The sequence below is a fragment of the Pristis pectinata genome, chromosome 35, assembly GCF_009764475.1.
Source record: "Pristis pectinata isolate sPriPec2 chromosome 35, sPriPec2.1.pri, whole genome shotgun sequence".
NCBI lineage: Eukaryota > Metazoa > Chordata > Chondrichthyes > Rhinopristiformes > Pristidae > Pristis > Pristis pectinata.
The window spans coordinates 4,990,874-5,016,157 of NC_067439.1; the positions used below are offsets into that span (position 1 = coordinate 4,990,874).

General features: G+C 51.7%; 1 protein-coding gene across 1 annotated transcript in view; it reads left to right on the forward strand.

Moving 5' to 3' along the window:
• The window catches only part of znf296 (zinc finger protein 296), a 47,013-nt gene extending 35,791 nt beyond the window's left edge, over window positions 1–11,222 (forward strand). The window contains exon 4 of the mRNA XM_052044121.1: window positions 5,896–11,222. Within this exon, the coding sequence (XP_051900081.1) occupies window positions 5,896–6,750 (855 nt within the window). The 3' untranslated portion in view covers window positions 6,751–11,222. The remainder of the gene's footprint in view (window positions 1–5,895) is intronic.
• Window positions 11,223–25,284: the final 14,062 nt, after the last annotated feature.

The following is a 25,284-nucleotide window of genomic DNA, read 5'->3' on the forward strand; positions in this document are numbered from 1 at the left end:
TTTCGATGTACATGTGACTACTAAAGATGTCTTGTCTTCTGCAACTGGATCTCTCAAAACCTTCCATAACTTCAAATGCCTCCATTAAATCTCCCCTTAACCTTCCCTGCTCTGAGGAGAACAATCCAGTTGCTCCGGTCTCCCCATGGGAGTAATGTGTCTTATCCTTGGAATTATTCCAGCCCTATAATAACGTAAGAGCCCAGAATTGGACCTCTGGTGCATTACCATAGCATGAACCTGCTGCATTTCATTGGACAACACTGACAGTGTGCTGTGCTCCTATGTGTGAGAGCGCTGTGATAATGTGCACAGAACAGGCCCTTTGGCCCACTGAGTTCGTGCCGACTATTTACACTGATCCCATTTTATTCTCCCCACATTCCCACCAGCTCCCCCACCAGATTCTACCCCCCACCCACACACTGGGGGCAACAACAATTAGCCCACCAACCTGCATGTCTTTGGGATGTGGGAGGAAACTGGAGCACCCACACAGACAGCGCCTGAGGTCAGGATTGAACCGGGTCTCTGGAGCTGTGAGGGGGCGGCTCGACCCGCTGTGCCACACAGTCGGAAACTAGTGCTGCTCCTTCACAGTTCAGGAACCCGGTTCGATCACGACTCTGGGGTTGTCTGTGTGGAGTTTGTACATTCTCCTGGTCTCTGCTGGGGGATTCAGTTTCCTTCTATGTCGGTCAGTTGGCTGCTGTAAATTACCCCTACTGTAGGTAATTAGCAGAAAGAATCAACAGGGTAGTTGATGGGCATGTGAGAGAGAGAGAGAGCGAGCAGGGAAATAAGGGGAAGGGGAAATGGAGCAACACACAAAACGCTGGAGGGACTCAGTGGGTCAGGCAGCATCTGTGGAGGGAAGTGGACAGTCGACGTTTCGGTTCTGGACTCACTCCAGTTGCTCCAGATTTGCAGCGTCTGCAGTCTCTTGTGTCTCCAGAGGGGGAAATGGGACTGATGGGATTGATAGGAGCCAGTATAGACCTCACGGGCCGAATGGTCTCCTTTGACGTGACTCTCTGCACGGTTGTGAATAGTCTCTCCCAGGACAAGGTTTTAGTACTTAGTCTTTGTAAATTATTATTTCTTTAAGGTGAACTGTTGCACTCTGCTATAACTGTTAATGCACTAATGAAGCCACTGTCCAATTTTGGCCCAACTAGCTAACCTTCTATTCCTTTACCTTCTAATGCCTTTCCTTGATATTATGTCTAAGCATCCACCCATGGGACTCGAGACACTGAGTTATGGGGAGAGGTTGAGCAGGTTGGGACTTTCATCATTGGAGCGTAGGAGACTGAGGGGTGATCTTACAGAGGTGTATAAAATCATGAGGGGCATAGACAGGGTGAATTCACACAGTCTTTTTCCCAGGGTTGGGAATCAAGAACTAGAGGGCTTAGATTTAAGCTGAGAGGGAGAGATTTAATAGGAGGGGCAATGCAATTTTTTCCACCAAGAGGGTGGTCAGTATATGGAACGAGCTGCCAGAGCAAGTGGTTGAGGCAGGTACATTAACAACATTTAAAAGGTACTTGGACAGGTACATGGATAGGAAAGGTTTAGAGGGATATGGACCAAATGCAGGCAAATGGGACTAGCTTAGATGGGAAACTTGGTCAGCATGGACCAGTCGGGCTGAAGGGCCTGTTTCTGAGCTCAATGACTCTATGACTCTGACACATGACCTGTTCTGACCACATCCACATAGCCGTGCATCCATTCCAGTATTAGAAACCACCATTAGGGAGAACTGAGACCAAATTAAGGTCAGAATTGCATTTTTGTAGCACCTTTCACTACCTCCAGACTATCCAGAGTACTTTACAGCCAATAAAGTCCTCTCTGAAGTGTTGTAATGTGAGAAATGCAGTCTCTTTGCAAAGAACAACTTATTATTGGGCTCGAAGAGAGAGACTAGTATAAAACCTTCTAAATAATTTCTGGAGTCAACTGTTCAATTTATGAGGAGAGATTCCACAAACCAGGATTGTATTCCCTGGAATTTTGAAGGTTATGGGATGAATTGATGTAAATTTACAAGATATTAATGGGAGTTTGGAGAGAAAATCTTCCCGGAAATGACAATAAGGAGTGAATTTGGGAAACACTCGTAGACACAGAGGGTGGGGAAACATGGAATTCTCTTCCACATGGTAGGTTACTGTGGTGGTTAAATCACTGGGATAGCAAGCAGAGGTCTGGACCTTTGATCCAGACACAGGAGTTCGAATCCCATCTTGGCAGCTGGGGGGATAAGCAATGCTGGGATCAACTGATAATTTTAAATCTGAGATTTTTGTTAACTGGTTATTGAGGGAAAGAGGGAATGTGATCAATAGATAGACTTGTGGATGATAGACAGATAGCCAACAGATTGGAGTTCTGTTGGATTCTGAAGGATGAGGGTGGATCTCATTGAAACCTACTGGATAGAGTGGCAGTGGAGAAGATGTTTCCATCAGTGGGAGAGTCCAGGATCTGAGGGCACAGCCTCAGAATAAAGGGACGTCCCTTTCAAATTGCGATGAGGAGGAACTTCTTCAGCCAGAGGGCGGTGAATCTGTGGAATTCGTTGCCACAGAGGGTTGTTGAGCCAAGTCATTGTGTGTATTTAAGGCAGAGGTTGACAGGTTCTTGACTGGTAATGAGGTGAAGGGTCATGGGAAGACAGAATGGGGTCAAGAAACAAAAAAATCAGCCCTGATTGAATGGCAGAGCAGATTGAATGGGCTGAATGGCCTAATTCTGCTCCTGTATCTTATGGTCTTAGATGGGGAGGGATCAGTGATTAATCTTGGCTGCTGGATCAGAACCCTGTTCCTATTGGCCCAGGACAGTGGGAGGAAGATGCCTGATCTATTTGGAACTAGGTGGCTAGGGAATGTTTAGTGTTCAGTGGAGAGGAGAGATGAGGCAGGGCTTGGGTTTAATGTCTGCTCCGAAAGGGGAATCACCTAGTGATATCTTGGGTCAGCCTACTCTGTCCCAGGGATTTTACCTGGGCTTTTACCTGGAAAAGAACCATCTTCAATAGAAGTTCAGGTCATTGGCACAGTTTAGGGTAACCTCTCGTATGTGGAGATGTAAACCAGCAGACTAGATCCAGGGAACCAGGAGGTTCCATGTTCCCCACTCTGTGCTGACACCCACCACCACCCCACCACCCCCACCCAGCCTGATCCCTGAGGCTGGAGAAGGCAAAACGTATCACCGGTTGCTCTCTTCCTGATCGACAACCAGAGACATACTTTGTAGCGTGATTAATGTCCTGAGATATCGCACAGGGGAGCTGACAGTTGCCAGCAAGTCACTGTGTGGGTATTGGGGTGGCTGCAGAGTTTTACAGTATCTTAAAGGGGGAGAGAAGTCCAGAGCTTGGGGCACAGGTAGCTGAAGGAATGAGAGATGGGAATCTACTTGTGTACCGTGCGCACACTTGCGTGTATACTGTATGTGCACGAGTGTATGTACCTTGTGTTTGTATATGGCTGTGTGTGCACATGTATGTGTGTGCACGCAAATGTGTGCATGCTTGTGCGTAGATGCGTGTGTGTGTGTGTGTGTAGAATAGGTGAGGACATGCCTGACTTACTGCTTTGCTATCCAAGGTGATATGTAATTGTGATAATTCAGTGCTGGACCAGCCCATTAAGGACCACGAGTTCGAGTCCTAACCTTGACCAGTGTGTTCAGTGAATTCACTCATGGGCTGGAATTGGTGGCAACTAAGCACAGAAGGTGTTTAGGGAAAATAAAAACTTGTGCACGAATATTCATTGGCCCAGCAACCAGAGATGGTCCATTTTGTTAGCCGAGCCCCTGACACCCAGTTGACGAGAGTTGCCAGTTCCCGTCAGAACTCCTGAAGGTGGCATCACATGACCTGATGCCCCTACCACCCACACTCACACCATTGGTCAGTCCACATGCCCATCCTCATGATGTCCCACCTTCCCAAGGCCAACTGGACGGTGCAGCACATTCTGTTACCCAATTCGACTATTTGTGACTGCCAGTCCTACTGCTCACCATGCTCAATATAAATAATAAACAAAAGGAGTTTTTCCATAGATTCACAGAGTCATACAGCACGGAAACAGGCCCTTCGGCCCAACTTGTCCATACTGACCAAGATGCCCATCTATGCTAATCCCATTTACCTGTGTTTGGCCCATATCCCTCTAAACCTTTCCTATCCATGTACCTGTCCAAATGTCCTTTAAGTGTTGTTATTGTACCTGCCTCAACCCCTTCCTCTGCCAGCTCGTTCCGTATACGGACCACTTGCTAGGTGATAAAAGTTGCCCCTCAGGTTCCCATTAAATCTCTCCCCTCTCATGTTAAACCTATGCCCTCTAGTTCTTGATTCCACAACCCTGGGAAAAAAACTGTGTGCATTCATCCTATCTATACCCCTTATGATTTCATCCACCTCTGAAAGATCACCCCTCATTTTCTACACTCCAGTAAAGAAGTCCTAATCTGCTCAATCTCTCTCTAGTTCCTTGAGTCCAGGAACCTCCCTGTACATCTCCTCTGCACACTTTCCAGCATAATAGCATCTTTCCTCTAGCAGGATGACCAAAACTGAACACCAGATTCCAAATGCGCCCTCACCAGCGTCTTGTACAATTGCAACATAACATCCCAACCTCTGTACTCAGGGCCCTGACTGATGAAGGCCCCAAAAGCCGCCTTCACAGGCTTTTTCACCCTTCTGCTCAGTGGGGTTTGGGGAGGGGTTTAAAGTGGTCTGACAGGGACATGAAAGATGCTATGGCAATGCAGTTCTTTAGGCAGGCCGGGGCTTGGTTCTACTCTGGGATCCTGCTGTGTGCCTCACTCTTAGCGGGCATGGTATTGGTTTATTGTTGCATGTACTGAGGTACAATGAGAAAGTCTGTTTGCGTGCCATCCAGGCAGATCATGCCATACATAAGTACATCGAGGTAGTAAAACTCAGATCCGATATTAAACATGAAACGGTAAATATGGCTCTGCACTTGGTCTTATGTGATGTCTATCTCTGCCACTTATTTGCTTTGCTTCCCTGGAAGTGTTCACCCTTTGCTGAGGCCCCACTCATTTCCAGGTTTATCCTAATGACACGCAAGGAGCCATTTGGCCCATCACATCCATGCTGGCTCTCTGGAGAGCAATACCATTCGCTCCATTCCCTCCTTCCTTATTTCTTGGTTCCCCTCCAACAGTGAGGGTACCTGTGCTAGAAGACATCATCAAACTGTGGAGAGAGGGCAGAGGAGATTTACAAGGATGTTGCCAGGACTCGAGGGCCTGAGTTATAGGGAGAGGTTGGCCAGGCTGGGACTTTATTCCTTGGGGTGTAGGAGCCTGAGGGGTGACCTTGTGGGTGTGCATAAAATCTTGAGGAGCATAGATAAGGTGAATGCACACTTTCTCCCAGGGAAGGGGATCTAAAAACTAGAGGGTGTAGGTTTAAGGTGAGAGGGGAAAGATTAAAAAGGGACTTGAGGGGCAACTTCTTCACGCAGAGGGTATGGAACAAGCTGCCAGAGGAAGTGGTTGAGGCAGGTACAATAACAGCATTTAAAAGACAGTTGGACAGGTACATGGATAGGAAAGGTTTAGAAGGTTATGGGCCAAACACGGGCAAACGGGACTAGCTTGGATGAGGTATCTTGGTCAGCATGGACCAGTTGGGCCGAAGGGCCTGTTTCCGTGCTGTATTACACTGTTGATAGTGCTGCAGTTACGGAGACAGTGCAGATGGGCAAATAGATGTTTATGTCAATGGGGATGGATTGGGAGTTGGGGAAATGGGATCGTTGCCATGGGGCTGGCCCTGAAGGCCTGAATGGCCTCCACTAATGTTCGAAACCTCCGTCTGCCCAACAGATTAAGATGCTGAAGGTGGAGCCGAACTCGGGTGAGGATCCGCGGCCGGGGGAGCCGACCGAGCGATCGGACAGCGAGGGCAATGGGCCCACGTCGGACTCCGAGCTGGCCAACGGCGAGGCCGAGCGTCCCGGCGCCTCGCCCCCGCCCCCGGGCCTGGCCAACGGCTTTGGGTTCCACGCCAAGAGGCTGCTGGGCCCCCCGCCGGGACCCGGCCTGCTGCGGGCCCCCCTCAAGGCTGTGAAGGCCGAGCCAGGCCTACCCCTGGAGGAGGCTGGCTCCAACTTCTACTCCCGCTGGCTGGCCGACTGCGCTGCCTCCCGGCAACCGTCCGCCCCCCCGCCCCTCCCTCCCCCCCCGCCGGCTGCTTCCTCCTCCTCCTCGCCGTCCCCCGCTCCCCGGGCCTCGCCAGCCTCCGAGAACTCCGGGGAGAACAACGCCGGCTCGTGCCCATCCACCCCTCCCCAGGACGCGTCGGCAGACAGTGGCACGGCCAGCGGGCACAGCACGCCCAAGCGGGCGGCCGGGAACGGCGGCAGGGAGGGGGAAGGCCGCTGGGAGGGACGTCGGCGCAATGCCTGCGAGTTCTGCGGCAAGGTTTTCCGTAACGCCAGCAACCTGACAGTGCACCGGCGCAGCCACACTGGCGAGAGGCCCTACCGCTGCGAGCTCTGCCCCTACGCCTGCACCCAGAGCAGCAAGCTGACCCGCCACATGAAGACTCACATTCAGCCCGGCAAGGAGGTCTTCCGCTGCCACACTTGCAACGTCCCGTTCAGCATCTACAGCACCCTGGAGAAACACATCAAGAAACGCCACAGCGAGCAGCTGCAGGAGCCCCAGCTCTTCAACTAGAGGAGGAGGCGCAGCCGCACCAGCAGGGAGCAGGCCCCGCTGCACCGCCGGAGGGTCTCGGGGAGGGGAGAGGAGGGGCCGCCGAGCAAGCCGGTCAAGCCTCTCCTCGGGTCCACACTTCTTCCCCTCTTGCCTCAATCCCCCCTCCCTCTCCCCCTTTTCCCCTTCCCCCTCCCTCTTCCCTCATCCCTCCTCCCTTTCCCCCTCCCTGTTTCCCCCTCCCTCCCCCTCTTCCCCCCACTCTTCCCCCTTCCTCATCTCTCATCCCCCTCCCTCATCCCCCCTCCCTCATCCCTCCCTCTTTCATCCCCCATCCCCCCTCCCTCTTCCTCCCTCCCCCATCCTTCCCGCCCACCACCCCCCCTTCCCCCTCCGCCATTGTCCTGTGACGTGGGAGTCTCTCCCCCCATGGAGGTCCTGGCGGATTTGTGCCTTTCCCCGGATTCCGACCAACCCCGGGAGTATCCACAGGCCGCGGCCTTGAGGCAACCACGGCCCCCGAGAGGGAGAGAATTCCGAAGGGTCTTGGGCCTCGAGTTGAAGAAATTCCCCCTTCAACACAGACCAAAACGGGACATCCCATTCCTGAGACGGTGCCCCACCCGGTTCTTGCTCCCCATCCACTGTCCACACCTCCCAGAACCTCGTGAGTCTTATTCTTCCAAACTCCAGAGTGTGTGTGTCAGAAGGCCATTCCTCCTCCCTCTCTCTGAGCTCAGTCCCCCAAATCCGCTTCTCACTGAGTCATGCAGCATGGAAACAGGCCCTTCGGCCCAACTCATCCATGCCAGCCAAGGTCCCATTTTCCCGGATTTGGCCCATATCCCTCTAAACCTATCTCTTAGGATTTATACCTCTCTGATCTTGTCTTCAATCCCACCCTGTGGCAGAGATCTCCACCCCACTGGAAAAAGGAGTTTCCCCTTTATTCCCATTTGGTTTGACTCCAGTCAGTCCTGGAGGAGGCATCTGCCGAAACTGAGGCCTGACAACATTCCAGTTGAGTTTGGCTGCCTGTCAAATCCAATGTAATTCCAATCCCAAGGAACTTCCTTCTCCCTTTGCCAAGGTCGGTGACTTGCGCAGGGGTATCGACCTTTGGTGCCCGAGGGGAGAGATGTTCGACCAGACTCGTAGGCCAGGATTTTGGAAACAGACAGGGTCTTCCGCTTGGTGGTGAGGTGGGAGAAGAGTGGGGCAGTTTGGAGAAAGAAATGGACAACCCGAAAAAATGGCCCAGGGGAGTGGAGTTGTCCACGTCACCCGGCCTTTGGCGCTTCTGCCATGCGGTCAGGGGGAAGGGTCTTTGCCAGGAGTCGGCCGAGAAATCCTAAACAGCGTCAGCTGCCGTGTGTTTCCTGGTAACGCAAGGCAGCAAGGCAAGGGGGTGAGAGGCAAAGGAACCCAAAGTGCCTTAAACAGGAATCTCCTCTGGTGTGAACGGGGGGGAGCTCTGTCTGCTGTACCAAGAGCTGGGTTTTGGGAGCATTAGGAAATGTCCCAGGACTTGGCGATGGAGGGATTGGACTCCATTTTTCCCACCTCCCCTTCCAACGTCAGGTTGTGAAGTGGCTGACCTGTATGACGTTACCCTAAACACCTGGAGTTCCTCTCACTTGTTCTCTTGACTCATCCCTCCCACCATCCTGGTCTCCCCAGCCTATTGGATGACCCAGACTCAGTTATTATTTCTGATTAACAACGATTAATTTTCAATCCCGAGAGGCCCCAGGGTAATCCAGGCAGGTGGGTAACCCAGCCATCGGGGTAAGAGCTACTCGGCATGACACACATCCCCTGGGGTTTGGGACTTTTCCGTGCTTTCCAATGACACAACAAAGAGCTTCGATTACAGGCCTTAAGCTTTGGAATTCTCTCCCTGACCCTCTGCCTCCCTGACCGAGACACTCCTCAAACCAAATTTGCAGTCCTAAAGTTTCCAAACGTTTGTTTGATAACACTCCAAATCAAGCAGCTCAGGACAGTGGAGGCTGAGGGCGCTATCTCAATGGAAGGTGTTGTCGGCAGGCCGATGGAGGCGGAAGTTGTACTGCTAATTCTGCTTAGAGTGGCACCTGTTACTTTGAACTGTTGGACTGAACTGCCAGTCTTGCGCCTCAGTCTTCTGTGTAATCTCTCCTTATCTCTGACAGACAGATTCCTGAATCGCAGAGTGACGTATTCTTAGGAATATAACCAGGCCGTTCAGGGAGCAATACTCAGGAAGCACCTCCTTCAGACAAGGGCAGTGGATGTCTGGGGCTCCCTCAACCTCCTATACGCCTGCCCCCCACTCCCCCCTCCCCCAGAAGCTTTGGGTCAGAATCGAGTTAGACCCTTATCGGGCTTGTAAACGGAAGCGTTCAGATAAAGGACCTGCTTTTATGTAGCGCCTTCCATGACCTCAGGACATCCCGAAGCTGTTGGCGGTTGCTGTCGGATGTTCAAGCGCTGATTGGGCATCTGGGGCTGGAGGGGATGGATTCACCGCTTCCTTGGATTGTACAGGAGGAAAGTGATTTTGGTATTAAATACTCGACACGGAGGAGCAGCCTTCCCGGTTCTCCACACGTGTGTGAAGCCTCGATTGTTCCAGCTTCAATATCCAACCCCACGTGCACGAGGCCTGAGGGGGTGGTCGCTTGGCCTCGGGTGTGAGGGAGGTGACCAACGGGCCTCGGTTCTGCATGGGGGTGCGGTAGGGAGAAAGCAAACCTCAGGCCTGTGGGGAGACACTAGGCCTCAGGTCTGGGGTAAGGGGAACAAGCAGACCTCAGGTCTGGGGTAGGGGGGAACGAGCCAGGCCAAGAGACTTTGTGGGGAGAAACCAGGCCTTAGGCCTGTTGGGGTGGGAGGGTGTGAACAAGCGGGTCTGTGGGAGGACCAGAGGCCTCGGATCTGGGGATGGGGGAAGAAACAGGCCCTGGGACAAGGGACAAGCAAGCCTTGAGCCTGTAGGGAGACACTAGGCCTCAGTCTGTGGAGGAACAATAAGCCCTGGGCCCGTCAGGAAGAACAGAAGGCCTGGTGTCTCATGGCCAGCTCACTGGTTGAGCAGCAGCCACCCACCTCCCCCCTGACACCCCCCCCCACCACCCCTTGAGACCCAGTCCCTGTGTGAGCAAGATGGGATGTAGGGGCTTCATCGCTTTGGGAACGTGGCGACTTGGAGCTGTTGGAGCCACAAGACCGCGAAGGGAGGGAGGACGATGAGGCTAGGGTTCTGTGCCCTGGGGTGGGGGCTGGTGATATCCATTGCCCTCTGCATATTATTTTTTAAGGATATTTGTGTGTTTTGTACATGGCAGCAAAGTGATTCCTTCCTTCGTGTAGCGTCCGGGGCCTTCAGCCAGGGATGGGGTGGGGTTTTGTATGACCTTTGCCCTTCTTTTCTATCTCCAGTATCTCTGTGATAACCAGGGTGGGTTTAATTCTGTGTCAGACACAGTTTGTAATGTAAAGGAAGGGGTAGGGACAGGGTGGGAGATGGAGAATGCGTTGAATGTGGTATTGTCTAATATTGTGAATTAATTAAAAAAAACTGGCATGTTCAGGGCATCTAAAATTGCAGTTAAACTGTACAATATCTTGCCAGGTAGCACTGAACTGTTTTACTGTTTTGCTATGTGGGGTATTCGTTTTGGGTATCAGGGTTTATCATGAGTTAATGTTTGGTAGGGGATTCTTTCTGGGTGAGGAGGTTGGGGGCCAAGGGGCTGGGTCGGGCAAATAGCAGTGTTGTCACCGGATGTACTGGAAGGGGTGTGTTACAGAGGAAAGACACACGCACGCACGCACACACACACACACACACACACACACACACACACACACAATCTGAAACTCAGGCTATGTCTCCAATGACTTTGTAACCATCACCTCTTGTCACAAGATCAGATGTTGGAAGCCACTTCTCCTGGCCCTTCCCCCTTGCCCTTTGAAGACTGCACAATCCAGGCCAACACTCCCTGCTTCCAACACTGAGGGAGCTCCGCACTGTCAGAAGGAGCCGTCTATGGGATGGGACGTTAAACCAGATCCCCGTCTGCCCTCACCGGTGGACGTAAAAGAACCCTCAGCGTTATTTCGAAGGAGGGCGTTGGGGGTCAATCAAAGTGACCAAAAAAAGAAAAACGGGCATTGGCTTCAATGCAGTGGGATCTTGCTGTGTACACATCGGCTGCATCGCAGAAGCACTTCATTGGATGTAAAGTGCTTTGGGGCGTTATGAGGTGGTGACAGGTGCTAGGGAAATGTTGGTGAAGTATTGTCCGACTCAAGGGGTAAATGGTTGACACCCTACTAAAAAATCCCATGACAACACTGAAATGAGTGGGGGAGAGGGTTCGATTACAGGGAAGGTATTTTGTAAAAATACTCTAAGCCCAAGTTTTCACAAAAAAAAGTAATGTTTTTAATGGATTTTATAATGTTGAATTTCCTGTATCTGAATTAAAAATGGATGCTTTGGAGAGCGAGATTGCTTTGTGATCCTTTTGCGTGCTGGGGTGTTTGGACCTGGAGAAAGCTGGTGGTTGCGAGGGTGCTGGTGATGTCCTCAGTTGACCGATTCCACAGCCACCCAGGGAAAATTTAGACGTTACCCTGTGTGAGAGGGTGCCCACTTGATAGAGAGACCCTCTTCTGGTCAAAGATGTCTCTGGCGTCGAGGGCAGGGCCTGACTCACTGAAACAGATGGGCCAAAGGCCAGAGTGTTGCAATGGGTCGGTGCCAACTGATGCCACCTCACGATTCTTGTATCTGCCTCTCTGTTGACTTGTGCCAACCAATCACCAACAGGAGGAACAGACTGACAACGTGAAGATAATCTGGGGTCAGAGTCCATTAGACCATAAGATATTGGAGCAGAATTTGGCCCATCGAGTCTGCTCTGCCATTCAATCATGGCTGATTTACTTTTTCAACCCCGTTCTCCCACCATCTTGCTGTAACCCTTAACCCCCTTACCAATCAAGAACCTATCAACACACCCAATGACGTGCCCTCTGTGGCAACGAATTCCACAGATTCACCACCCTCTGGCTGAAGAAATTCCTCCTAAAGAGAGGTCCCTTTATTCTGAGGCTGTGCCCTTGGATCCTAGACTCTCCCACTGATGGAAACATCCTCTCCACATCCACTCTATCCAAGCCTTTCAGTATCCAGTAGGTTTCGATGAGACCCCCCCCCCCCCCCTTATCCTTCTGAACTCCATCGAGTACAGGTCCAGAGCCATCAAACGCTCCTCGTACGTTAACCCTTTCATTCCCGGGATCATCCTTGTGAACCTCCCTCTGGACCCTCTCCAGGGCCAGCACATCTTTCCTTAGATACGGGGCCCAAAATGGCTCACAATATTCCAAATGCGACCTGACCAATGCCTCAGCAGTACATCCTTGCCTGTCCTCTCAAAATGAATGCTAACGTTATCTTTGTTATTACTACTGACTTAACTTGCAAGTTAACCGTAAGAGAATCCTGAACTAGGACTCCCAAGTCCCCTTTGCACCTCTGATTTCTGGATTCTCTCCCCATTTAGAAAATAGTCTCTGCTTTTATTCTTCCTGCCAAAGTGCATAACCTCACACTTCCCAAGGGCAGATTCCACCTGCCACTTCTTTGCCCACTCTCCCAACCTGTCCAAGTCCTTCTGCAGACTCCCTGCCTCTGTGACACGACCTGCCCCTCCTCCTATCTTGGTATCATCTGCAAAGAAACCAGTAGATAGTCACACAAGGGGAATGGCTTGGCCCATTGTACCCACGCTAACTTAAAAGTATAGCTAACCAGAGGGACCCCACTCCCCAACGCTTGGTCTGTACCATTGAGGGCCTCATTTCTTGGAGCAATTGGCTATGCAGTTTTGAAATGTGACAATAGTTTCTGCCTCCAACACACTTTCAGGCTCCGAGTCTCAGCCCCACACTGGTTACGTGAAGAGGCTTTTCCTCACTTAGAAATGGGAGCAGGAATCAGCCACTTGTACCTGCTCCACCATTCAAAATGCTGATGGATCTGGAGATCACGGAGAGATACAGCAGGGAAACAGGCCCTTCGGCCCACCAAGTCTGTGCCAGCCATCTTGCACCGATTTACACTAATCCTATTTTGTTCTCCCTCTGTTCCCATCAACTTCCTCCCCAGATTCTACCACTGACCAATGCACAAGGAGTAATTTACAGTGGCCAATTAACCTACCGACCTGCACATCTCAGTAGGGAGCACTCAGGCTGAAGCCCACGCAGCCACGAGGAGAACATGCAAGGTCCACAAAACACCGGAGGTCGAGATTGAACTCAAGGGCATCACAGGAGATGTGAGGCAGCGGCTCTACCAGCTGCGCCACTACACCTGCCCCGTCCCTGTTACTCCTCAGACAAAAGTCTATCTACCTTCTATGTCCAATGACTCGGCCTCCGCACTTTCTGAGGGAGAGAATTCCAAAGATTCTCCACCCTCTGAGAGAAGACATTCCCTCTCATCTCTGTCCGAAAGACAGAGCCCTTTATTTCAACAGGCTGCTCTCCCAGTTCCGGAGACCACCCTGCGAAGCCCCCTCAGGAATCCTCTGGGCTTCAAAGATTTCACCTTGAAACTTTCCCAGAACCCAATCACAAGCCAACCTGCTCAAACTTCCCTCATCAAACAGCCCCCTCATTCCAGGAATCCCTGTAATCCTTCCAATTCACTCAAATCTACACGTCCTATCGACTGATCTCTCTGCGAAGGGAAATAAAACTGTTCACCTTGTCTAGGCCTCCTGCAATTCTGCACGCCTCAATCAAATCTCCTCTCGGCTTCCTTTGTTCCAAAGAAAACAACCCCAGTTTATCCAACCCTTCCAATTTTCCAGTCTGGGCAACATTCCCATAAATCTCCTCCGTTCCGTCTAGTGAGCAGTTATCTTTTCTGTAACGTGGTGACCAGAACTGAATGCAGTACTCACATTGTGACCTAACAATTGGTGAATACCGAGGTACAGTGAAAAACTTGTCTTGCATACCGTTCATACAGGTCAATTCATTACACAGTGCATTGAGGTAGTACAGGGTAAAAACAATACTGAATACAGAATAAAGTGTCACAGCTACAGAGAAAGTGCAGTGCAGGCAGACAATAAGGTGCAAGACCATAACGAGGTAGATTGTGAGGTCAAGAGTCCATTTTATCATACTATTCAATAGTCTTATAACAGCGGGACAGAAGCTGTCCTTGAGCCTGGTGGTACGTGCTTTCAGGCTTTTGTATCTTCTGCCCGATGGGATGGGGGAGAAGGGAGAATGTCCGGGGTGGGTGGACTCTTTGATTATTTTGGCTGCTTTACTGAAGCAGCGAGAAGTGTAGACAGAGTCTGTGGAGGGGATCACCTTCCAGCTTTTGATCAGGATTTGAAAGTATCCCATATGATTTTTTAATCCCTTCTCTATGCATCTGGACACCTTCAGTGACCTGTGGAAGAGTCTTTGGGATTGGCAGTGAGGCGGGGTTTTGTGGGTTCAAATCCCGCTCCAGAAACCCCAGTCCTAAATTCCAGGGTGGTGATGAGGGAGCATCACCAAGTTTTGGCCTCACAGACGGACTAAGACAATCGCAGACTCAGCCAGCTCCATCACGGGCACAAACCTCCCCACCATCGAGGACATCTTCAAGAACCAGTGCCTCAAGAAGGTGGCATCCATCACTAAGGACCCTCACCACCCAGGACATGACCTCTTCTCATTTCTACCATCGGGGAGGAGGCACAGGAGCCTGAAGACCCACACTCAACGATTCAGGAACAGCTTCTTCCCCTCCGCCATCAGATTTATGAACAGTCCATGAACCCATGAACGCTCTACCTCATTTTCCTCCTTTTTGCACTACTTATTTATTTTTGTAATTTATAGTAATTTTATGTCTTTGCACTGTACTGCTGCTGCAAAACAACACATTTCACATCGTATAAGTCAGTGATAATAAATCTGATTCTGATTATTAGTGGGATCTTGCTGTGTGTAGATTTGACCACATTTCCATAAGTACCTCATTGGCTGTAAGGTGCTTGGGTACATTCTGACATTCTACAAGGTTCTATAGAAATGCAGGTCTTGTCATTTGCATCCTCCGCCCCATTGGTCCTCTGACACGTCCGTCTCACACAGCCTGCCTTCCTGCAACCAATGGGAAAGGGAAGAGAAATGATTGGTTGATGATTGGGTGTCAGTCAAACATCCCAGCCAGTAACTATTTAAAAATTCAAATTAAAATGAAAACACAATTTTCTCCCTGGTGTCTCCTCAAGTTTGAGTTTCATCACCTGGAGATTCCAGGAAGAGTGGGCAACTCAGGAAGGAGTCTGTGAGCCGCTGCCTCACAGCTCCAGAGACCCGGGTTCGATCCCGACCTCCGGCGCTGTCTGTGTGGAGTTTGCACGTTCCCCCTGTGACCAGGCGGGTTTCCCCCGGGTGCTCCGGTTTCCTCCCACATCCCAAAGACGTGCGGGTCGGTGGGTTAATTGGCCGCTGTAAATTGCCCCTAATGTGTGGGTGGGGGGTAGAATCTGGGGGGAGTTGATGGGAATGTGGGGGAGAATAAAATGGGATTAATGTAAATGGGTGCTTAATGGTCAGCATGGATTCGATGGGCTGAAGGGCCTGTTTCCGTGCTGTATGTCTCTCGAATCTTGGCTGGAGCCAGGAGTTTGAGTCCACAACCTGATAATTGGTAATTGGTTTATTATTGTCACATGTGCTGAAAATACAGTGAAAAGCTTTGGTTTGCATGCCATCCGGACAGATCATCCCATACGTAAGTACATTGAGATTGTAAAAAGAAAACAGAATGCAGAATATAGTGTTACAGGGAAAGTGCAGTGCAGGCAGACAATAAGATGCAAAGCCATGACAAGGTAGATTGTGAGGTCAAGAGTCCATCTTATCGTACAAGAGGTCCGTTTAAGAGTCTTATACCAGCGGGACAGAAGCTGTCCTTGAGCCTGGTGGTACGTGCTTTCAGGGTTTTGTATCTCCTACCTGATGCGAGGGGGGGGGGGGGAGAAGGGAGAATGTCCGGGGCGGGAGGGGTCTTCGATTATGTTGACTACTTTCCCGAGGCAGTGGGAAGTGTAGGCAGCTAAAAGATTAGTCACACTGGGTCAGGAGACATGAGTGTCCTCCTGGCCTTCTTGTGTGTGTCCAGTCTGCAAGAACGTGAAACTCTGAGACTTGGGCGTGAATTCTCAAAGGCTGGGTAATTGGGGACTGACCACTACTACTCCAGAGTGAGGCGTCTCAAGCCGAGAGGAGACCTGGGCGATACTGATGGGAGTGAGACTGGCGCGGCTTGTCAGCGAGAGGCCGTGGGGAGACGTCCCAGTTGTGCTCCTCGGTGGGAGGAGAGGACCCCCTGCCCCCTTTGTGAAAGCAACCTTTCCGAAAAGCAGATGTTCCCATTTACCTGAAGGGCTTTGACCTGTTTCCCCTGCACAGGTCAAGACATCGAGAGCAATGGGTCCCAGACTCCATCCTCCTGTCTGCATTGACTGGACCGGCTGTGACCCAGGGAATGCAGGGGTCAACGAGCAGTCAAGTACAGCGAGTCTCTGCCACTGCAACATCTAACCTCCCTACCCCTACCGAGGGATCCCAGACCCCTGCCTCCCCCTCCCACCCACCCATCCAAACGTTGCCGTCAGCTCTGCGGGACTTCTGACCCCTCAGGCCGAGGGAGGGGGAAACTTGAGCCTAGCAGCTAACCTCAGACAGAGAATCTCCTCCAGTTCATTCACCACTCAAAACACAGCCCTGTGCTCTCGACAGGCTGAAGGAGGTTCCTCGTTGGAGGTTTCACTGCCCCCCTTCCTCTCTTGCCGCCTTCACCCACACGTCCTTGTACCACTGACCAACCATATCAGTCATCAACTATCACTGACTGACTGTAACACTGGCTGACTGTATTACTGACCAACTGTAACACTGGCTCATTGTATCACTGACCAATGGTGTCAATGATCGACTGTATCAATGCCCAGCTGTATCATATGACTGACTAACACCGGCCGACTGTATCAGTGACCAACTGTAACAGTGATTGCCTGTAACACTGGCCGACTGTAACACTGGCTTATTGTATCACTGACCAAGAGTGTCAGTGATTGATAGTATCACTGTAACACTGACTGTCTGTAACACTGGCCGACTGTATCACTGACCAACTATAACACTGGCTCATTATATCACTGACCAATGGTGTCAATGATCGACTGTATCAATGCCCAGCTGTATCACCTGATTGTACACTGGCCGACTGTATCACTGACCAACTTAACACTGGCTGACCATGTCACTGACCAACTGTATTAGTGATTGACTGTATCACTGACCAACTGTAACACTGGCCAACTGTAATACTGGCCAACTGTTTCACTGAGCAGCTGTATCGATGACCAAACGTACTGATGACCAACTGTACATGTTTCTGTATCACTAACCAGATGTATCACTGGCCGACTGTATCATGGATCTACTGTATCACTGTCTGGTTGTTTCTTGGACTGACTGTAGTACTGTCCGCCTGTAGGACTGACCAATGGTGTCTCCAGCCACTGATTTTCGAAACTTACCACACCCGTGGCTCTGTTCCCTCCCAGCATTTACACCTGGGGTCTGACCTCCCTCCTTGTCTAATGAACTCTCTAGCCCCGTGTGGACCACAGGCCAAACCCCTAACCCCTGCTTGGAGCAGGCTGCTGTGTCCACCCTCCAACACTCCCGGGCACCTCACGGTGTAAGATCTCTCATCTCCGAGCCGTCTATCAGCCAGAAGTCATTGCCACGGGCAACACAACAACACCAACCTCTGCTCGCAACCCCCTCCCTCCTACCTACCCCTGCCAGGTCTCGGCATCAACCGTGGCCCCTCACCCCTCACCCCTGGGACCCACCTCCCCCCCCCCCGCCCGAGCAAGCCCCCAGCACCCCTACCCCAGCGAACCTGTGCGAGGGGAACAGTGTCTCTCTCGCTCACACTCCCCACTCTGCAGGCAAGGAACAGATGTAAGGTAATTTCTACTTGGAAGCAGAACAGCCTGCTAATTATAGCTGGCAGGTTGCTGTGGCACAGTGCCCAGACCGAGTCTGCACAGCTGCCGGGGAGCGTCAACATGGCAAGGGTCGGTGTTGTACTCAATGCCCTGCCCCAGAGACCATCCACCCTCTGCTCCCAGGCAGCACGCGGATGACAGGGAGATCACCGCATCCTCCGTGAGGCAATGGGACCGGCCTCCCTCCTCCTCCCCTGTCCCTCCGTCCTAGTTGGTCCTCAATATTCCGACACCCCTGCCTCAGGCTGAAGAGAGGTGGGCAGTGTGAGAGAGAGATTGAGAGAGAGAGAGAGAGAGAGAGAGAGGGAGAGAGTGAGAGAGAGTTTGAGAGGGAGAGAGGGGGGGGGGGGAAGAGAGTGAGAGAGAGAGTTTGAGGGAGAGAGAGGGAGAGAGAGAGAGGGAGAGAGAGAGAGAGAGAGAGAGAGAGAGGAAAGAGAGAGAGAGAGACACCAAGACAAAGGGGGTGGGGCAGTGGCACAGCTGGTAAACCGATGCCTCACCGTTCTAACCAACTGTCTGTGTGGAGTTTGCACGTTCTCCCTGTGACCGCGTGGACTTTCCCCCGGGTGCTCCGGCTTCCTCCCACGTCCTGGAAGCCAGCAGGTTAATTGGCCGCTGTAAATTGGCCCCCTTAGTGTGTAGATGAGGGTAGGATGGGAAGGGAGTTGTAGGGAGAATGAAGTGGGAGTGGTGTAAGTGGGGTCCGCACAGACTCGGGCTGTGAGAATCCATGACAGAACAAGAGAGAATGGAAGCCCCCTTGCCCCAGAGTCAAGCTGTGGGTTGAGGGACCATTCTACTGAGCTGATCAGTGAACTGCGGAGGCCTAGGATGTGGGAGTCAGAGAGCTGGAGCCACCAATGGACAGTGATTACGGCTTGACCAGGAGAAGGTTAATGGCCTGTGGAGACCTCTGAGAATGTGACAGGAATACAAGCCAGGAGGTTGATAACAGGTTCAACAGCGGAAGGAGAGAGTTGTCCCGCCTTGATTAATGGTGGAATCCCCAATCAGGAACTGTTGTCAGGAACCACCTGTAGTTATTAACACTGCGGGATAGAAAGCTGGAGCCAGAACCAAGATAAGAGACAATACGCCCACTCTGAAGACATCACTGATGCTACCCAAGGCCTCATTAGCTCCATGGGCTGTTTCCATGGTAATAGATATCACCAGGGGCCTAGGCTAGGGTAGAGAAAGCGATGCGACCTGGTCATGAGACTGTCAGACCCACGAAGAGAATGAGGTCCTTGTATGAGCTGCTGTTCCAGGGTTAGTGAGATCAGGAGCTCCCGATCACGTGCTGCTCTATACCCACTTGGTTTAGAGCGGAGAGCTCAGAGGCGAGGCATTGGTGAAGTGGTAAATGGAAGGCGATGCCATGGCAACCAGTAGTTGAGCAGGGAAGGGACGGAGGTGGTAGAAGTGGGTCAGACTTGGACTGGACTGTCAATGGTTCCATTGAAGGAAGAAGGAGATGTGTCATGGGGAGATACAGCACAGAAACAGGCCCTTCAGCCCATTGAGTCTGTGCCGACCATCAACTACCCATTCACACTAATGCTACAATAATCCCTTTTTTTTAATTCTTCCCCCTCATTCCCATCAACTCCCCCCAGATTCTACCCCTCACCTACACACTGGGGGCAATTTACAGCGGCCAATTAACCCACCAACCCTCATGTTGTTGGGATGTGGGAGGAAACCGGAGCACCCGGGGGGGAAACCCACGAGGTCACAGGGAAAGCGTGCAAACTCCACACACAGACAGCGCCCGAGGTCAGGATCGAACCCAGGTCTCCGGTGCTGTGAGGCAAAGGCTGGCCCACCCTGGAGGACACGGGGTTTAGCTCCTTCTTGAAGTTTGGAGCAACAGCAGAACCCGTCACCAACACTGACAAGGAGGAACAGTGAGTCTGGAACAGGCAGGGCACCAGGAATGAGGCAGGCTGAGAGTTTAAGTGTTGACCGGTGGTATACTCGCCAAACTGACGGTTTGGACTTATCTTTCTAATTAAAGGTTTGAATAAAACCAGATCTACCTTTCATCGATTATCAGTAATGTGTCTCTGATATAAATGCAAACTTGACATCAGCAGTACTAAAGGGGCAAAAACAGCCTGTTCTTTCCTGTAAACTGGATGCATCACGGCTTGGTACGGTTACTGCTCTGAAACTGCAGAGACTTATGGTCACAGCTCAGCACATCACAGAAACCAGCTTCCCCTCCATGGACTCTGTCTACACTTCTCACTGCCTTGGTAAAGCAGCCAACATAATCAAAGACCCCTCCCACCCCGGACATTCTCTCTTCTCCCCCCCTCCCATTGGGCAGAAGATACAAAAGCCTGAAAGCACGTACCACCAGGCTCAAGGACAGCTTCTATCCGCTGTTGTAAGACTATTGAATGGACCTCTTGTACGATAAGATGGACTCTTGACCTCACAATCTACCTCGTCATGGCCCTTGTGCCTTATTGTCTGCCTGCACTGCACTTTCCCTGTAACTGTAACACTTTATTCTGCATTCTGTTATTGCTTTTCCCTTGTACTACCTCAATGCACTGAAGTGATGAAATGATCTGTATGGATGGCATGCAGAACAAAGTTTCTCACTGTACCTCAGTACATGTGACAATAATAAACCAATTTACCAACTTAGTGTACCAAACCCTCCTCACAATTGTTGTCTGGCAAGAGGAAGTCCAACTCGACATCAGCTCCTTCCTGTAAACAGAACCATCCAATCCCCATAGCCGCCGGAGGTTCAACTGATTGGAGCTCCCAGAAGGCCACCTCTTGCTCCTGATTGTAGAGGTCATGGGTTCGAGTCTCAGTCCAGAGCATCAAGGCTGCCACCCCAGTTAACTTTCCCACTGGGATATAGGGAGTGCTTAAACCAAGGCCCCTGGAAAGAAATCCTAGGATCTTAGATCTAACGTTCATACAACGTTCAACTTAAGCCATCCAGAGCTGGTTATCTGGTCATCATCAGCTACTTTTTTTTGGTATCTTGCTATACACCCTGCCGTATTCACTACATTATAACAGTGGCGCAGTTGGGAGATCCACCACTCCCTCACAGCACCAGAGACTCAGGTTCAATCCTGACACTGGGCTCTGCGTGGAGTTTGCATGCTCTCCCTGTGACTGCGTGGGTGCTCGTGATTCCTCCCACATCCCAAAGATGTGGGGGTCGGTGGGTTAACTAGCCGCGGTAAATTGCCCTCTAGTGTGTAGGTGAGGGGTAGAATCTTGGGGAGGAGTTGGTGGGAGTCTGGGGAGAATAAAAGGTGGATTCTGGAGAAACTAACAATCTGCTGGAGGGACTCAGCGGGTCGAGAAGCATCCGTGGGGGAGTAAAGGAACTGTCGATGTTTCGGGTCAAAACCCTGCATCAGGACTGGTGAATTCCTTCCCCACCACCACCCCCCCACCCCCCACAGATGCTGCTCGACCTGCTGAGTCCCTCCAGCAGATTGTTAGTTGCTCCAGATTCCAGCGTCTGCAGTCTCCTGTATCTCCGTGGGTTAGCGTGGGATTGGTGTAAATGGGAGCTTGATGGCTGGAATGGACTCAAAGGGCCGAAGGGCCTGTTACTGTGCTCTGAGAATCTTCAGAAGGATGTGATTGGCTGGGAAGTTTCTCGGAGAGTGCAGAGTAGTTACAGGAACAACTGTTGTGTGTGGGAAAGGTGGGATTGATTGACTATACGTACATCAAGAGCAAGAGGATAACTAGGGAGAGGGTTGGACCACTCCAGGATAAAGGAGGGAACATGTGCTTGGAGGCGGAGGATGTGGGCGAGGTCCTAAATGAATACTTTGCGTCGGTATTTACCAACGAGAAGGATCATGAGATCCCTGTAGAGTGTGCTAATATGCTCGGACATTTTGAAATAAAGAAAGAGGTAGTGTTGGCCTCTTAAAAAACATTAAGGTGGATAAGTCCCCAGTGCCTTATGGAATATACCCCAGGTTATTGAGAGAGACAAGAGATGAGATTGCTGGGGCCTTGGCCAAGATCTTTGTGTCCTCTCTAGCCACAAAGGACTGGTGAGTAGCTCATGTTAATAAAATTATTAGAGGCATAGATAGGGTAGACAGCCAGTATCTTTTTCTCAGGGTCGAAATGTCGAATACTAGAGGGCGTGTACTTGAGGTGAGAGGGGGTACATTTAAAGGAGATGTGCGGGGCAGGTCTTTTACACGGAGAGTGGTGGGTGCCTGGAATGTGCTGCCAGGGGTGGTGGTGGGGGCAGATACGATAGAGGCGTTTAAGAGGCTCTTAGAAAGGCACACGAATGCGCAGAGAATGGACGGATATGGACGTTGTGTGGGTTGAAGGCACTAGTTTAGCTAGGCATTTAGTTAGTTAGTTCAGCACAACATCGTGGGCCGAAGGGCCTGTTCCTGTGCTGTACTGTGCTGTTCTGTGTACTTGACCATTAAATGGTTAATGAGCTCCCAGTCAGAGCCTGCGCTCTGTGATGGATTGTCAAACATCTTTCTTCCTCGGCTGGCTCCCCTCCCCCTTCCCCTTCCCCTCCCCTTCTCCCCCCACTCCCACCACCCCACAGACACATCCTGTGCCTCCTCCCATCCCCTACAGCCACCCCCAACCAGCCGACAACCCCTCTCCCCTGCCCTTTGCATAAACACAGGTGTCCATCTCCGCCCGGGCCTCCCAGCCTGTGCGCCTCGGGACAGAGACTGCCCCCCGCCCCCCTACCGCCCCCATCCCCCTCCTGTCTGGGCGCGCTTAGTGACCCGGTGACCCCACTGTCTGGTCAGATGGGGTCAAGGAACCTCCCCGGCTGGGAAGGAACTGGCGAAGAGTTGAACCTTGAACCTTGCGACTGGCAGGCACAGAGTGAAGGCAGTGAGCCCAGCGTCGACAAATGCTTTGTGTCACCGGGCACGGCCTGGAATCTGCAGAGGGACGTCTAGGAGACTGAAGGGGGACTCAGCTCAAACATGGAATCCAGTCCCTGCCCTGCACCCTCGCAAGGGAGCGAGCAATGGGTGGTTGGCGCACTCCCTCCCTCTGCCTGATTCTGAGGCACTTTCTCTGATGAAGAATGGCTCTCTGGTTCTGCTGAGGTCAACTTGGGATCAACAAACAACCTGCTGGAGGCTTAACAGGTGGGGCGGCATCTGTGGAGGGAAGTGGACAGTCGACGTTTCAGGTCCAGACCCCCCATCAGTCTGAGGCGTCGACCGTCCATTCCCCCCCCCCCCCCCCCCCCCCCCACAGTGCTGCTCAACCCGCTGAGTTCCTCCAGCAGATTAGACCATCAGACATTGGAGCAGACTTAGGCCATTCTGCTCCATCATTCAGTCGTGGCTGATTTTTTTTAACCCCATTCTCCTGCCTTCTCCCCATGACCCTTAAGCCCCTCACCAATCAAGAACCCATCAATCTCTTCCTTAAATACACCCAATGACTTGGCCTCCACGGCCCTCTGTGGCAACGAATTCCACAGAGTCACCACCCTCTGGATGAAGAAATTCCTCCTCATCTCAGTTCTAAAGGGACATCCCTTTATTCTGAGGCTGCACCCTCAGATCCTAGACTCTCCCCCTGATGGAAACATCCTCTCCACATCCACTCTGTAGGTATTGGTTTATTATTGTCACTTGTACCAAGGTACAGTGAAAAACTTGTCTTGCACACCGATCGTACAGGTCAATTCATTACACAGTGCATTGAGGTAGTACAGGGTAAAAACAATAACAGAATACAGAGTAAAGTGTCACAGCTACAGGGAAGTGCAGTGCAGGTAGACAATAAGGTGCAAGGTCACAACAAGGTAGATCATGAGGTCAGAGTCCATCTCATTGTATAAGGGAACCGTTCAATTGTCTCATCACAATGGGATAGAAGCTGTCTTTGAGCCTGGTGGTACGTGCCCTCAGGCTCCTGTATCTTCTACCTGATGGGAGAGGGGAGAAGAGAGAATGTCCCGGGTGGGTGGGGTCTTTGATTGTGCTGGCTGCTTCACCAAAGCAGCGAGAGGTATAGACAGAGTCCATGGAGGGGAGGCTGGTGTCTGTGATGTGCTGGGCTGCGTCCACAACTCCTTCCACCTTTTTATTGCTGGGACTTCAACGGAGAGACTCGGTCTTCAGTGCCTTCCAGAACATTCCTTCTCTGAGCAACAAACAATCTGCTGGAGGAACCCAGCGGGTCGAACAGCATCTGTGGGTGGGGGGATGGGGAAATGAATTGTGAATGTTTCGGGTCCTGATGCAGGGTCTTGACCTGAAACGTCGACAATTCCTCTCCCCCAACGGACGCTGCTCGACCTGCTGAGCTCCTCCAGCGGATCGTTTGTTGCTCCAGATTCCAGCATCTACAGCCTCTTGTGTCCCCAGTGTTCCTCCCCTGACTTGGGTGGTCACAGCTCAGGGGTTCCCATGCGTCTGTGGGGGTCGTTACAACGTTTGCGAGGAGACTTTGAGGAAAACCTTGAACCTTTTTATCTGTGTGCTTGGTCACACCTTCCTGTGATGGAGCAGGAACGAGGTCTGGTTGCTTCAGGGGTCTGGTGTGGGGCTAGTGAGTGATGCTCCCTGCTCCCTAGAATCCACTGGGTGTCCATCCTCAATGCTGGGAGTTGGGGAGCGGGGGTGGGTGGCAGGATGGTGGTCTCAGTCCGATTCCTGGCTCAGTGGGTTAGTGTGTCTGAATTTCAAGTTCAAACCCAGCTCCTTATAGATCCAAAATGATGCTCCAGCCGGAAACTGGTTGGAGGAGGCATCGTCTGGGGTCCTCGAGGACCTCATCCACCCCTCAGCTGGACGTTCATGACCCCCGTGGATGTCGCCTGGATGGACTCCTCCCAGGCATCCTGGCCAAAAGTCATTACGAAGGCGGACTGTCACATTGCTATTTGTGGGATTTTGCCGTGCACCACTGGCCAGATGTTGGGCTGGGACTTTTCTGAGGTGCTTTGGAACCGCCCGCTCTCGCCGTCTCTGCCCAGTGAACACAGCGGTGTCCAGAGGCCTTGGCGTAAAGCTTCTCACCCACTCTCTGCCTCTGGCTCACCCTCACCTCTCGCTGACCTGTCTCCACCCCACCCCATTGCCCTGAAGTTAATCCCCCCTGCCGTTTCCAAACCTCTCCATCTCCATAATCTCCCACAGCCCTGCAGAGAGTTGTGGACACAGCCCAGCGCATCACGGAAACCAGTCTCCCTTCCTTGGACTTTACCTCTCACTGCCTTGGTGAAGCAGCCAGCATAATCAAAGACCCCACCCACCTGGGTCATTCTCTCTTCTCTCCTCTTCCATCAGGTAGAAGATACAGGAGCCTGAGGGCACGTACCACCAGGCTCAAGGACAGCTTCTATCTCACTGTGATAAGATAAGATATCTTTATTAGTCACATGTACATCGAAACACACAGTGAAATGCATCCTTTGCTTAGGGTGTTCTGGGGGCAGCCC